The sequence below is a fragment of the Sander lucioperca genome, chromosome 21, assembly GCF_008315115.2.
Source record: "Sander lucioperca isolate FBNREF2018 chromosome 21, SLUC_FBN_1.2, whole genome shotgun sequence".
NCBI lineage: Eukaryota > Metazoa > Chordata > Actinopteri > Perciformes > Percidae > Sander > Sander lucioperca.
Window position 1 is genome coordinate 6350961 of NC_050193.1, and position 13171 is coordinate 6364131.

Genomic DNA, 13171 nt, shown 5'->3' on the forward strand with positions numbered 1-13171 from the left:
ATTGGCTTAGTTAGCATACACACTGGAAAAGGGGATAGTTGCTAAGCAACCAGCGGGGACGATAGCGAATTCGTGTAGCCTATTTCCCAAACTGGCGAACTGTTGAACGTTTTCACCGTTTAGCAATTACATTCATTTTACATCATCAATATTACCATACCCCCCACGCCCAAAACGACACATCCAGCATTTCAGGAAACCCCCTTATTCCCAAGTAGGCGGTAGGAAGTATTTCTTTCCGACTATTTCCGACAGCACCTGAAGACAGTACATATTCAGTTCAGCTCGCTAGGCTAGTTGCAGCACCCTCAGCACCCTCAAAACATACTTAAAACCTATTTTATACAGTATATGCGCAAAACGTAAGGATTATAGTGACTTTGTGTGTGTAGCCCAATCGCCAAACAGACCCATAGTTTTTAGGATTTCTACAGATTTGTTTCTGAAAAATCCAACCCGTCTGCTGGATAGTGCTGGCGCTACCCCTGCATCCCTTGTTCCTCCTTCAAAAACATCAATTCTAAGTTTGGGCTTTGTCAAAGGCCTGTGCTATGAGGTGGATTTACCAGACTTGAAGAAAGTAGCAGCCTTATAAAATACAATATTATTATTGTTTGAAAACACAACAAAATGAGACTTCTGTTTTTAATCACACATTTCTGCATGTCAGATACATTCAAGCATGTAGGGTTTCAATAATTTCAATCAAATTGAAAAGCCAAATTTTTTTAATATAAAATACACATTTACATCAGTCACAAATATGTACAGCGCTGTTCACAAATGTATTATGTCTTAATGTCCTTAACATTGCAGATAGGACAACTCTTCTAACATTTGCAACGTTTACAAACCTGTCTGCAGTTATTTTCAATACTAGATTGTTCTATATCTTTGTGGTTTCTCGTAAATAAATATGTTTTTCATTTACATAAAATATGATCCTGATATACATTTCTGATAGGCATTAGGCTATAATGTCTGCAGTCATTCATACACAAGCATACAACTGTGGAACAAGACAATTTGTCCCATAAGGCCTGAAAAAGTTTGGCACAACAAAGCTCAAGGCACAGAAAGTGCTACAAACTCAGAATGAAGTGCAGAGTGGCTTACAAAGAATAGTGAAGGGACAAATGGGCTCAATGAAAATCATGCACAAGCAATAGTGTCCACAAATTGAGCAGAGCTGGTTTCCTTTTTCACAGTTTCAATGTCACACCTTCAGAGAGTCCAGACATAGTGCACTCCTGTTAGTGTTACTGTTAAAACCACAGCAGTTTCAGGGTCATCACTTCTTATATGCATGCTAAAATCCCATTTGGTTTGTAAAGATAATTACATACAGACATCTGTGTTTGAGTTTGGGGGCATAATGATAAAAAATATATATAGTAAAAAAGCATTAGTGAAACCGAGGTCAACAAAAAAAACATTCATTATCATATCAAAATCCCCTTTGTGCTCATGAACAATATCACAACAGTTTTTCTGGCAAGTCCGTGCCAAACGTTTGAGTCCTTGCTCCTCTTTATTATGTCCAGTGAAAACAGGTAAAATCCAGTAGTTAATATAAAATCCTACATCTCAGGCCAAGGTTGCTAATTTTTATAATTAGATTTTCCCTTGAAGGGTAAAATACTATTTTATGTGGGAAAATGGATGTAAGGATAACAGTGTGTGAACCACATTATTTCTATGGTGTCAACAGTCCAGTGTGAGCCTGCTGGCCGAGTGGTATTCAGGCTTTCAAACACTGCAGTTTCTGGTGGCAGAGAGATGCAGCTCATTCAGAGTGGTCAGCTATCCATTCTGTGCTATTCACAAATGTACTGTTAAGACAGTTTGGTCATAGGAAACTGCATGTCCCAGCCGTTGTGGGCTACATTGCCACTGTGGGTGTCGAGTTTGGGGTTTTTAAGACTGTAGCGGCGCATCCTGGTGTTCTTGTAGTAGATTGAATAGATGAAGAGGAAGAAGATGGAGATGGCAACTACTGTGACAGCCACAAATCCAGCTATTAGGGGAAGGTAGTCCTCTGTAATGAAATCAACCAGGTAACATATTAATGTTTAAGAATTTCCAAATAAACTGCTATAAAGACAAGTGTCTCCATTTCTACCATGCTTCACTACATTTATGTGAACCTTTATTCCTAAAATTCTATTTGTTTTTTTTTATTTTCTACTGCATTATCAATAAAGATGCACTTCACTATTTGGATGCAGATGAACAAATGAAAATCAGGAAAAAGTTGCTAATTCTCTAATTCTTAGGCTCAGACAGGAAGATACAGTAGGCTAATTGTATTTGTATAATGAAAACATGGAAGCCCTTCTGATTATAACATCTGGCAAAAAAAAAACAAGCCATTGTTTAAAAGGCTTAACATGGAGAAGCACGTGACCGGCACCTGCTATGGTTGCAATAGACTGAGCTCCGACACTTGCCTCCATATTTCATTAAATAACCTGGTCTATTACTTTTTCTTCGATGCCAAATCGTTTTGTCTGTTCTCACGGTGACTCGGTGAAACGCCTGCAGGCACGAAAAAGCGGGTCTCGTTGTCGCCTGGGCTGTCTACTCGTTCAGAGAAATTCGCTAGCATGTCGGTGGCTAATGGAGTGGTGGCTAACGGAGTGGTGGCTAACGGAGCAGCTGATATGGACACGTTCTCTAACATGGAGGAATTAATCGACCGGGTTTTGGAGAAGCAGCTACGTGCGCTTAAATCAGTGATATATAGCACAGTGAAGGGAGTGTTAGCCAAAATTAATGCCTCGCAGCAACACATTGGGGCAGAACCTGAGATGCAGGAAATCATGGTATGTCAGCTGGACCAATCTGACTGCGTCACATTCAAGACCCAGCGGCTTCGGACGCCTGAAGGGATACAACACGACCTGCACGCTGAACGCAACTGGGAGTGACCCACGGAGGGAGAGAGTTCACCTTCGCTGCAGCCGCGGACCCGGGTGTTTTCTGGCCGGAATTAGAAGAGGACGCGCTACATCCACGGATCGCCCCGCGCCGCGAGGAACCGGAGGACAGCCTGGGCCGCGACTGGAGGACTCAGCACCTGTGGACTAACGGTATTTGGGCTACTGTACCGAGTTTGACTGGAGGACGCTGTGTGTAAGTTTTGAAACCAACCGTTGAAGGGACATCTAACCAGACTTTAAGAAATGATGAATGCTGGCTACTCAGTCTACAATCTATATTTTTGAGGACACTTAATCAGGCTGAAAAAAAGGTAACAGGATAAATCCTGAGGATGCGCTATGCAAGTTTCATAACTAAGCTTTAAAGGGACAGTTAACCAGACTGAAAATACATGATGAATACTGGCTGGTCAGTTTGCAGTCTGTTTGTTGACATTTAAGCTAGACTGAAAAAACATGAGGGATACGGTCTGTTCAGCTCATAATCTGCTTATTGCTCCAACTAGATTGGTCTGTTTTTCACATAAAAACAGACCATAATAGTCCAGAAATTGTTCTAAGGTGTTTATAATATTGTTCATGTTTAACATAAGAATTCACTTATACTAGTTCTGGAATAAAATATTCCAGAACTCTTGATATAAATCAATATAAATCAATATTATCTGATGTGATAGGATGTCGAATTCCTACTGACCCGATTGTTTTGTTACTTAATGATGACTCTAAATTACATCTGCTTGGGAGACAGAAGAAAATTTGGTTAGCTGGCTCAACCGCGACCAAGAAAATGATAGCTCAGCGCTGGCTCCCCCCCACTCGCTTTGTATAAAACAGTGGTTAGCGTATTTTCAGGACATAGTTATGCTTGAGCTCTCTACAGCAAGGATTAACAAAGTCAAATCATCAACTATAGACCTATGGAAAAGCGCAGCAGCACAAATATCAGACCTAATGACCTCAGCATCACAAGAAGTAGAGGAGAGTGACTAGGCAAGGTGTGATTTTTGTTTTTGGGTTTTGTTTCTTTTTCTTGTTTATTCGTTTGTTTTGCTTTCCTCGAGACCGCAGAGGGTAGGTGAGGGATTTTGTTCTTGTTCAATTGTATTTGTCTGTTCAAAAATATAAAAAACACTAAAAAGTTGATCTTGAAAAGGCTTTCTCAACAAAACTTACCTTAACCTCCAACCACTCCACCAGCCTTCTGCCTTTTTGTTTCTGTCATTGTACGCAAACCACCCAAAGAAATCGGTGCCATTTTGAAATAAATTTGTATGGCTGGATAGAAACCCCCTTGAAGTTATTTGTGTTTTGCTCTGCTGCTTAAGGTTATTTCTAGTTACAAAATGTAAATTGCATATATTTAGGCTGTCCAAAGCATGATTATATCTATAATTTGCAGATGCAAAGTAAATTACATGAAAAATGATTGTATAGTTTGTTTATAGCTTAAATCCCCTTGCAAGAGATTTGTTTTTACTTACTACACTTTACAGAAAGACATACATATTTTCTTCAAAGAAGTATACAATGTCGTTTAGATTAAGAGTGTTGTTACCTTTTAAAATCACTTTGACCTCATGAGAGATGGAATCAACTACATTGGTGGCGCTGCAATTGTAGATGCCTGCATCAAACACAGTGAGTGTGTTTCCAGACACACGGGCCATTAAGTCTGAGCTGTAGAGCCACTGGATTTTCGGAGGTGGGTGGCCGTCAGCTTCACAAACAAGCTCCTCAGGATAATCTTTGAACACTGGGATCGTCTTTGGAAGCTTTGTGGTATTAATGCTGGGCTTATCTGTTGAGAAATAAAGGCCAATAAAACAGTAAGAATATGTACGTTTACAATTTCTTACTGTAAGGAAAACCACAAGCTCTTGCATATTATTGTATTGAAAATCTAAATGAGTATATAATTGCCATAAAATGTCCATCATCAATTCATCATAGAGTGTTGTTTTAATGATAACTGAGCAGCAAATGTAAGTGTGACCTCACAGTAGACGGTGATGTTAAGAGGACTGGACATCATGTTTGGAGGAGGCTGCGGTCCCTCAGGTCCAAGATCCAACTGTGCGTCACATCTGAACTCTGCTCCGTTGTGGTTTCTGTTCAGAGTGATGCTGATGGTAGACGACACGTTCAGCGGGGATCGGACAACACTGATGTTACAATTTGTGTTGCTCTCAGGCAGGCAGCCAGTCACTCGCATTGAGCCTGAGGGAAAAATATAAGTAGGAAAAAGACAAATGGAGATTTTGTTTAATTCATGCTGCCTGATGTTTGATTTTACAATTACACACTGGTGGACTAAACACTAAAACCTGTTTACATCACACAATGCATTTCTTGTCCTTAATAATTTACAAAAACTGATTTGCTGATTTTTAGAGTATCTTGAAATGAGTTAAACAGTGATAAAAATAAGAGATACGCTGGCGAGAACTCAGTACGGTCAATCTTTTGGATGTGGCATCATGTCTGTGATGAAAACATTATCACCAACAAACATCCCTCACAGTACACAGGACTTATGAAAACCACTGTCTAGTAATCATGCTTGTTTAATGAGCAATACCTGATTAAAAAGGAAATTAAGCGTTGCAACATTAGGATAACTAATGAATGAATATAAATGTTGACTTCAAATGTTTGCACTTCATCTTAACCTACAGTTTATCATCTCAATGAATGCACTTTGGGGCTGTGCATAATTGTTCCTCCTAATGAATGCTGAATAATGAATGAATGCTGAATGAATAATTATTTAATGTTGGCACATGTCTGTTGATGCTGCTGTATTGCTTTGAGCTACACTAGCACTGATAGATTTACTTGGCCTCGCCGAAAAGGAGGGGAAATTGTTTTAAGAAAGATTCCTCACCTTTGATAAGTGGTTCGAAGGTTTCATTCCCTCGGTACCACCGCACATCGAGGTTTCCTGCAGGAGCAACGTTGGTAATGTCACACTGCAGCTGCAACTCTCTGCCCTCCACCACTGCGCTCAAGTTATTTATGGGTCGAATGGAGATACTGTCTGGTGTTTCTGTAGATATCAATACAAAATATTCAGGATAGTTCCAAAATTTGAGAAACAAGTTTAAAGTTGATGACAGTGAAAGTACAAAAGTTAGAAATACATACTGTAGAGGGTGAAGTTTAAATGTTTCTGGCATGTTCCTATTACTGTAAAATTTGCGGTACAAACAGGCCTTAGGTCCCAGTCTTTATAGGTGTCAACAGACCAACTTGTGCCCTTATTTTGGAAACCCTGCCAGTATATTTCATTGACATGTTTGGAGCTGGTGGGTGTTGGTTTGCATGTCGCGTTCTGGCTTCTGCTTTGGTATTGTATCACCATCCTGTCTGGAGTTATTTCGATGGGGCATTCTTGCCTGGCACCTGTGGAACGTAGAGTGGGGGCAAGAAATGTTATTCCAAGTCCAAGCCTATACAAATACGTTATATTAACACAACTTTTCCATTTGAAATGGTATGGACAAGTCTGTAGAACAAAAGCTGTGTCTCGGGAGGCAACAGGAAAAGGCTCAGGAAGGATATACCCCTCCCTTAGGAAAGTCTGCACTTGCTGCCCAACATTCTTTGTGCTGGACTTGACCAAATATCAATATCCCAGTTAAATGCGTCACATTCAACCCAGCCCATTTTCAACTATTATAACAGTAAGCCTTATTTAGAAATATACTATTTTAACAGAAAACTATAATAAACTATGCAGAATGTGAGCGGGTGCTTAAAATATTAGATTAGATTACGTTACGTTACTAATAATCAGACACACATTCAACCACCAAAGTTTCTTTCCCACTTGTACTCAGATTCTCAAACACACAATTATCATTTGTCCCCATTCAAAGCGTTATTCAGTCTCTTAACATGCTTTTTTAAACTTCAGTGTTGCTTTAAGTTAGCTCCTCATCACTCAGCACGCTACATAAATAGACCAAAACAATCCCGTGTTTTGTTCCATACGTCTATTATTAGCCTAAACAAGCCATTTCAATCGACACAAAAGAAAACATGAGACCTAAAACTTCGCTCTCAACTTACTCGGTCCTGTCCCGTTAGAAAGCGACAGTAGCTCTAAAGTCAAAAGGACTGAAAGGATACGAAGATAATTTAAATCATCCATTGGAATTAAGTGTCTCCAACTTATCGACCTTCTTCTGACTGTTACACTCACTGACTGAGCGCTTCTGAGGTTTATCCTGCTTCCCCTTAGCTACTTGTTGACTTTTTTGGAGAAAGCTAAGCTAAGCTACGGCTGCATGCACTGCACAGCTCCCAGCTCTGGCTCTACATCACCCGGAGAGGAAGCTGCCTGGGAAAGAGCACTCCCCCCCAACACTGGGCACATAGCCCTCACACCCACTGTGTCTATTAATGTAACTGTCTAGCTGAGCCAGTTGGCTACAGACGTTATCCATGGCACTAATGGCTTGGTTGCAGCAGAGACGGTTAGAGAATCTTTGGTTGTAGCGTTTTGATTAATTTAAATTGTTTGCCCGACATTGACAGACAGACAGATAGGCTATGTATCAATGCACACTTCAGAGAAAAAGAGAATAGTCTACTTTGGTAATTATAGCACAAAGATTTACAGTAACCGTAGCTAAACGACTGTAAATATTACAAAATAAGTGTGTAGCGGCTCTGTAGGATGTTCACAGGAGGATGTTACTCTCTTTTAGCTTGCAGTGCTCAGTGGATAATTCAGGGAATGGATTTTTGGTTCTTGTTGTTCCTCTGTAAATAATGGGAGAAGTGCAACACTGTTTCCCTTGATGTCAATATTTTTGAGCTTTTAACACACAGCATGCTGAGCGCCACACAGCCCCTTGAGCAGCAGGATAGGCAACAGATCTCTAAAATGTCAGAAAATGGTGAAAAATATCAGTGTTTCCCAAAAGCCCAAGATGACGTCCTCAAATGTCTTGTTTTGTCCACAACTCAAAGATATTCCGTTTACTGTCACAGAGGAGAGAATAAACTAGAAAATATTTACATTTAAGGAGCTGGAATCAAAGAATTTTTACTTTTGTCTTAAAAGATTACTCAAACCAACTAATCGATTATCAAAATAGTTGGCGATTAATTTAAGCGTTGACAACTAATCAAGTAATCTTTGCAGCTCTAATAAGGAGTGAGTACTTACATCACACATACTATATTGCACATAACAAACCACAGCACTGTATCTCTCTGATTAGATTAGAGGGAGATTACCAATGATAGGCATGTTCTTTAAATGATTGCATTATGCCACTGTTTACTTTAAAGTGGTAGATACATTTGTTGACCCTACCTTTTACAGTAACTCTGGCTGTTTTAGAGACATTTCCTCTGTCATTCCAAGCATGACATGTGTAGGAGCCCATGTTGTATACAGTAGCATTGTGGATGTGCAGACGGGACACTCCATCTTCATTTTCCTCTATCACATTGGCAGTCCGGTAATAATTCCAGAAATATTTTGGTCGTGGGTTTCCCACGGAGAAGCACTTCAGCCACACAGTGGAACCAACGTCAACTTCAGAGTCTTCAAGCTCAACTATCTGTGATGGTGGGTCTAGAGACAAAAATCAAAACAATATAAGTAAGGGAAAAAGCAGATGACATCTTGACTCATGACTCATGCTGATAGTAGATATTTAAGATTAACTTACATATGACATTAATCTCGACTGTGAGGTTGACACTTGACAGATTGCTTGAAGCTGTGATCAAGTACTGCCCTGAATCTCTTCTTGTTAGGTTCTCTGGAAGTTCCACCTCCTCTCCATCTTTGGACCAGATGATCTCGGGTTTAGGATAGCCCTCAACAATGCAGGTGAGGTTGTAAGGAGCTCCCTCCAGTGCAGTGTAATTGTTTGGACACATTAACTCAGGTCCATCTGAAAGCAGAAATACTTGACAATTCATCAACTAGCCAGTGGTGGATTGTAACAAAGTAGAATAACTCAAGTACTGTACTTAAGTAGAATATTGAGATATTTATACTTTACTTGAATATTGCTATATCATGTTGCTTTAAATTTCTACTCCTGTGCATTTTAGAGGCAAATATTGTAATTTGTTTACTTTACTAGATTCATCAGGCAGCTGTTACTTTAAGATTTTACATACAAAACATATGATCAATTTATATAAAATTATTTATAGATTAAACCACCTAACATTATATAAAATTGCTAAAATTAGCTTCACCTCAACCAACTACAACAGCAAAATTCTGCTTACATATATAATGGATAAGTAATAATAATACACTTTGGGCGTTGTGCACAAGGAGCTTTACTTTAAGTGTATTTTGCTGACAATACTTCTGTGCTGTTAATTAAGTGACATTTCAAACTCAGGATGTTTACTCTAATGAAGTAATTTTATTTTTAAGTATTGTATTTTTACTTAAGTAAAAGAAGAACTTATTTCACCAGAAAGTCTACTGGAGCATCCTCAGCAGCTAGCCTCAAGCTTTATTTGTGCATCAAGCAATTTGCAGAAGAGACATTACAGAAGAAATCCTGACGATATGACAAAAGTGAAAGTCTCTGTGTAAAATATATGTGACACTTACACAATACAAGAACCCGGAGATCCTTTCGGATAAAGCTAGCGCCTTCAGCTTCAATGGTGTACAGGCCTGTATCCTTTCTGCTCAGAGGGACGGTCTGGTTCATGAGCTCTCCATCTTTCAGCCATGTCTCACTGGGGGTGGGATGTCCTGTCACAGGGCAATGCTTCTTCAATGTTTCTCCTTCCAGTAACTCCAGTTTGTCCAGTAAAAAACATTGTACATCTGGTCCAACTAAACAGAAGCAAACACAGCAACCATTTATATTTTACTGTTATTTAACAGATGTAAAGCAGCTGAGACACAAATGAGGCACGAGAACGGACTGAAATATTGGTGCTTTCTTCTTTTACACATGTATGGTCTTGTTATGCCAACATAATTTACAGCTGCACTACCTGAAACATTTGTATAACTCATTATAGTATAGTGAAAATTAGAGCTGCAACTAACGATTATTTTCATCATCAATTAATCGTTTTGTCTATAATATTTTTTTTTTAAACTGTAAAAAAAAAAATGCATGTCACAATTTTCTAGAGCTCAAGGTGACATCATCAAATGTCTTGTTTTGTCCACAAACTGTCCAACACCAAAACATATTCAGTTTATTTAGTAAGAGAAGAAATAGCAGCAAATCATCACAATTTAATAGCTCAAACTTTCAAATGTTTGGCATTTCGTCTTGACAAATGACTTACATGTTTAGTCGATTATCAAAATTGTTGCTGATAAGTTTTCTGTCGATTGACTAAACGCTTAATCGAAAAAGCTTCGCAGCTCCAGTGAAAATAGTATAGAGAAATTGAAATCCAAACTCCAACACAACAGACATTAAAATTGTGACGTTTGGATGAACATTTCAGATTGGTGAGTACACATTATATACTTACAGTAAACTGTAATATTATGCTCTTGTGAAGATGTATAAAGTTGTGGACCTATTGGCCACAGGTCCAAATGTGCCTCGCATCTGAACGTGACTCTGTTGTCTTGTCTGGACGGTGTAAAGCTGAAGACAGATGACTGATTCACTGGTTCCTTACGGGGATTGTCAAAAGTGTCTGCATAGACCATCTCACCTCCTTTGTACCACCTTACAGTGAGATTTTGAACAGGTGCTATATTGTGGATGTCACATGTGAAGTTATATTTCTTCCCTTCATCCATCACATGAACTTGGGCACTGCTGGAGCGGATACTGATGCTTTCTGGGAATGCTGGAGCAAAGGTAAAGGTTATCAGACATAGTCATAGAGTCATTCTGATTCTGTGCAAAATAAGCAATACTTACTGTAAAGGACAACTGTTAGGTTCTTAGAGCACTGTTGGAATTGACTATTCTGTAATATGTTGATGAAGCATGAGGGAAAGACGGTCCATTCTGTTAGGTTCTCCACAGTCCAGACCAGATGGGTGGCCTTCATTACACTTATGCCTCCTTGTGTAGCCTCCCAGCCCATTCCTTCAGGGCTCTCCAATGTGCTGCAGTTGACTGAGACTGAGTCTCCATATCTCACCACAACACTGGGGGGACTCAACTCAATGGGACAGGAGGCATGTACACCTACAGCATGGGAGTATATGACGTGTCACATTTGCATAATTGCCACATGAGAAACATTTCATTGCAACTTTTGCCTTTTATGTATCGTCAGTAAGGGATATTAAAATATATTTAACACATGCCTCGCACTTGGGTTTTGAGTGCATGCCCACTGTATATAAAGACTCATGGAAGCTGTATGTGGTGGAAAAAATACTTTTAGGTATAAAAATATATGTTTCTGGAGTGTCGGGGCTAACTGACCCTGTCTTCTCCTTTACTTTGTCATCAAATTAAAGATGTCCCGACCTATCTAATCAGACAGATTACAAGACGTTGTATTTCAGTTTCTTGACGCAGGCTGGAGACAGGCATTGTGTTGTTTAGACTAGATAACTAAGAAGAGGCACAACACCTCCATCTGTGACCTTGATTCTTTGATATAATTGAAGTTGGAAAGATTGTTGTTTTTTTTTTTAAACAAACTCAATGCCACCACTGTTGTGTTGGGCCTCAGGTTTCCTGGTACTGTACTGTAAATAAATCCATTCATTGCAAGACAAGGAGAAACTAATGAGAGCCATGCAGTGTTTTTCAATTTTGTTTAACAAAAGTATAAAACGTGTATATCTGATTATATATATTTGGCAATATCTATTGATGTGACTTTTTTTTATCTGGCTACTGCTTTGAAAGAATCCCAATGGTGACATAATTACACAAAAAAAGGGAATTAAGTAGGGGCTGATGATCATTTCAACCAATATACCTTTTGTTTTCCCCTGACACCTGCTGGACTCAAAGGTTAATGTTCTCTTTATATTTATTGAGAGAGTCTTAGATTTAAACACATTATTTCCTTACGTTTGCTCTATACCGCTCTCTTCTGGTTATAATAAAGTTCTGCACCGAAGGGCACGTCACAATATACCTGCTGCTATTTTATTGTTAATGATGGTTGATTAAGCTGAAGCTCATAGAGTTTTTACATGTCCATGTAATTCATATGGAGTTCGTAGTTTATCATTAAAACATGATCTCTGTAAAAATGACAATACACAAATATAGATTATAGCCTAGGCTACATTATAAAATAAAAAGCCTGCAGAGCATAATTTGATATGAGCGCCTACCTGTCGCACTGAGCAGGATCCCCACGAAGAGTCGAACAAATAATGTACTTTCACTCATTGGATTTGTTTACTCATTGGATTTAAACAATGACCCGTCTGTCGTTTATTCCAGCTCTGCTCGGCTTCCCTTCTGGGGCTGCACTGTTCGGATCCCTAGTAAACCAATGAAGTGCATTCAGAGAAGGAGAGACAGAAATGCAGCCAACACACTGGTACTGTAGGCATGCAGTATCTCTCTCTCTCTCTCTCTCTCTCTCTCTCTCTCTCTCTCTCTCTCTCTCTCTCTCTCTCTCTCTGTACAGTCGCTGGTGATTTGTGTGTGGGATTTTTTCTGTTATTCATGAGTAAGGCGATGTTACATAGCCTGTTAGTTCTGCTGGGATATGTTTTTTTTTTTTTTTTTAGCTCATTTACATAGAATCGTGTTTGTATGTTTGCTCGGCTACACATTAAACAAAATACATGGTAAGACACTATGTGTGTAACACCTTTCAATAACAAAGCAATTCAAAGTGCATGAAACATAATAGGCCACAGAAGATAGTTCATGTTGAGCTATACTTTACACTCTCTCTGTACTCAATAATAGCTCTGCAAATCAGTCTGCAAACAGGTTAAAAAAACAAACATTTGTGTTTAATGATCATATAACTTTGAGCTAAATTCGCATATTGACGTCTTTTTTAATGGTTTTCAAATTATTCTAATTGAACAGTCCACTTTGTTTACTACTGCTGTGTTTACAGATATCACAAATATAAACAAAGAAACAAATAATAATGCATATAGAAAATTGGACCAATCTCAAACATATCTCACTGGATGGAGATATGTTTGTATGGAAAGGTTCTGAAATATATATATATATATATATATATATATATATATATATATATATATACAGTTGTGTTCTGAATAATAGCAGTGTGTTTAAAAAAAGTGAATAATGCTC

The 13171-nt window shown here is 38.8% G+C and overlaps 1 protein-coding gene across 3 annotated transcripts; it reads right to left on the reverse strand.

The window, feature by feature from the left end:
- Positions 1-641: 641 nt before the first annotated feature.
- LOC116059314 (hemicentin-2-like) lies at positions 642-12464 on the reverse strand. 3 transcript variants are annotated; one of them, XR_004896148.1, is made up of 12 exons: positions 12220-12463; positions 10835-11107; positions 10434-10760; positions 9544-9774; positions 8633-8860; positions 8272-8535; positions 6090-6347; positions 5830-5991; positions 4944-5162; positions 4501-4743; positions 1764-2038; positions 642-1719 (listed from the first exon to the last, which is right to left on the reverse strand). XR_004896148.1 is itself a non-coding variant. In XM_031312319.2 (11 exons), the coding sequence occupies exons 1-11, from the start codon at positions 12275-12277 to the stop codon at positions 1836-1838; spliced, it is 2454 nt and encodes an 817-aa protein (XP_031168179.1). In that variant the 5' UTR covers positions 12278-12464; the 3' UTR covers positions 642-1835. The 3 variants fall into 3 exon arrangements, 2 of the variants coding, with proteins under 2 accessions (XP_031168179.1, XP_031168178.1); XM_031312319.2 differs by having other exon boundaries at positions 642-2038; positions 4944-5150; positions 12220-12464; XM_031312318.2 differs by having other exon boundaries at positions 642-2038.
- Between the last annotated feature and the right edge of the window lie 707 nt (positions 12465-13171).

Bases quoted from the DNA above. Each gene is read 5' to 3' on its own strand.
- LOC116059314 (XM_031312318.2), bottom strand. From the start codon at position 12,277: ATGAGTGAAAGTACATTATTTGTTCGACTCTTCGTGGGGATCCTGCTC. The intron at 11,108-12,219 runs GTAGGCGCTCAT...CCCATGCTGTAG, and splicing joins GATCCTGCTCAGTGCGACAG to GTGTACATGCCTCCTGTCCC. The intron at 9,775-10,433 runs GTAAGTATATAA...GCTTCTGTTTAG, and splicing joins GCATAATATTACAGTTTACT to TTGGACCAGATGTACAATGT.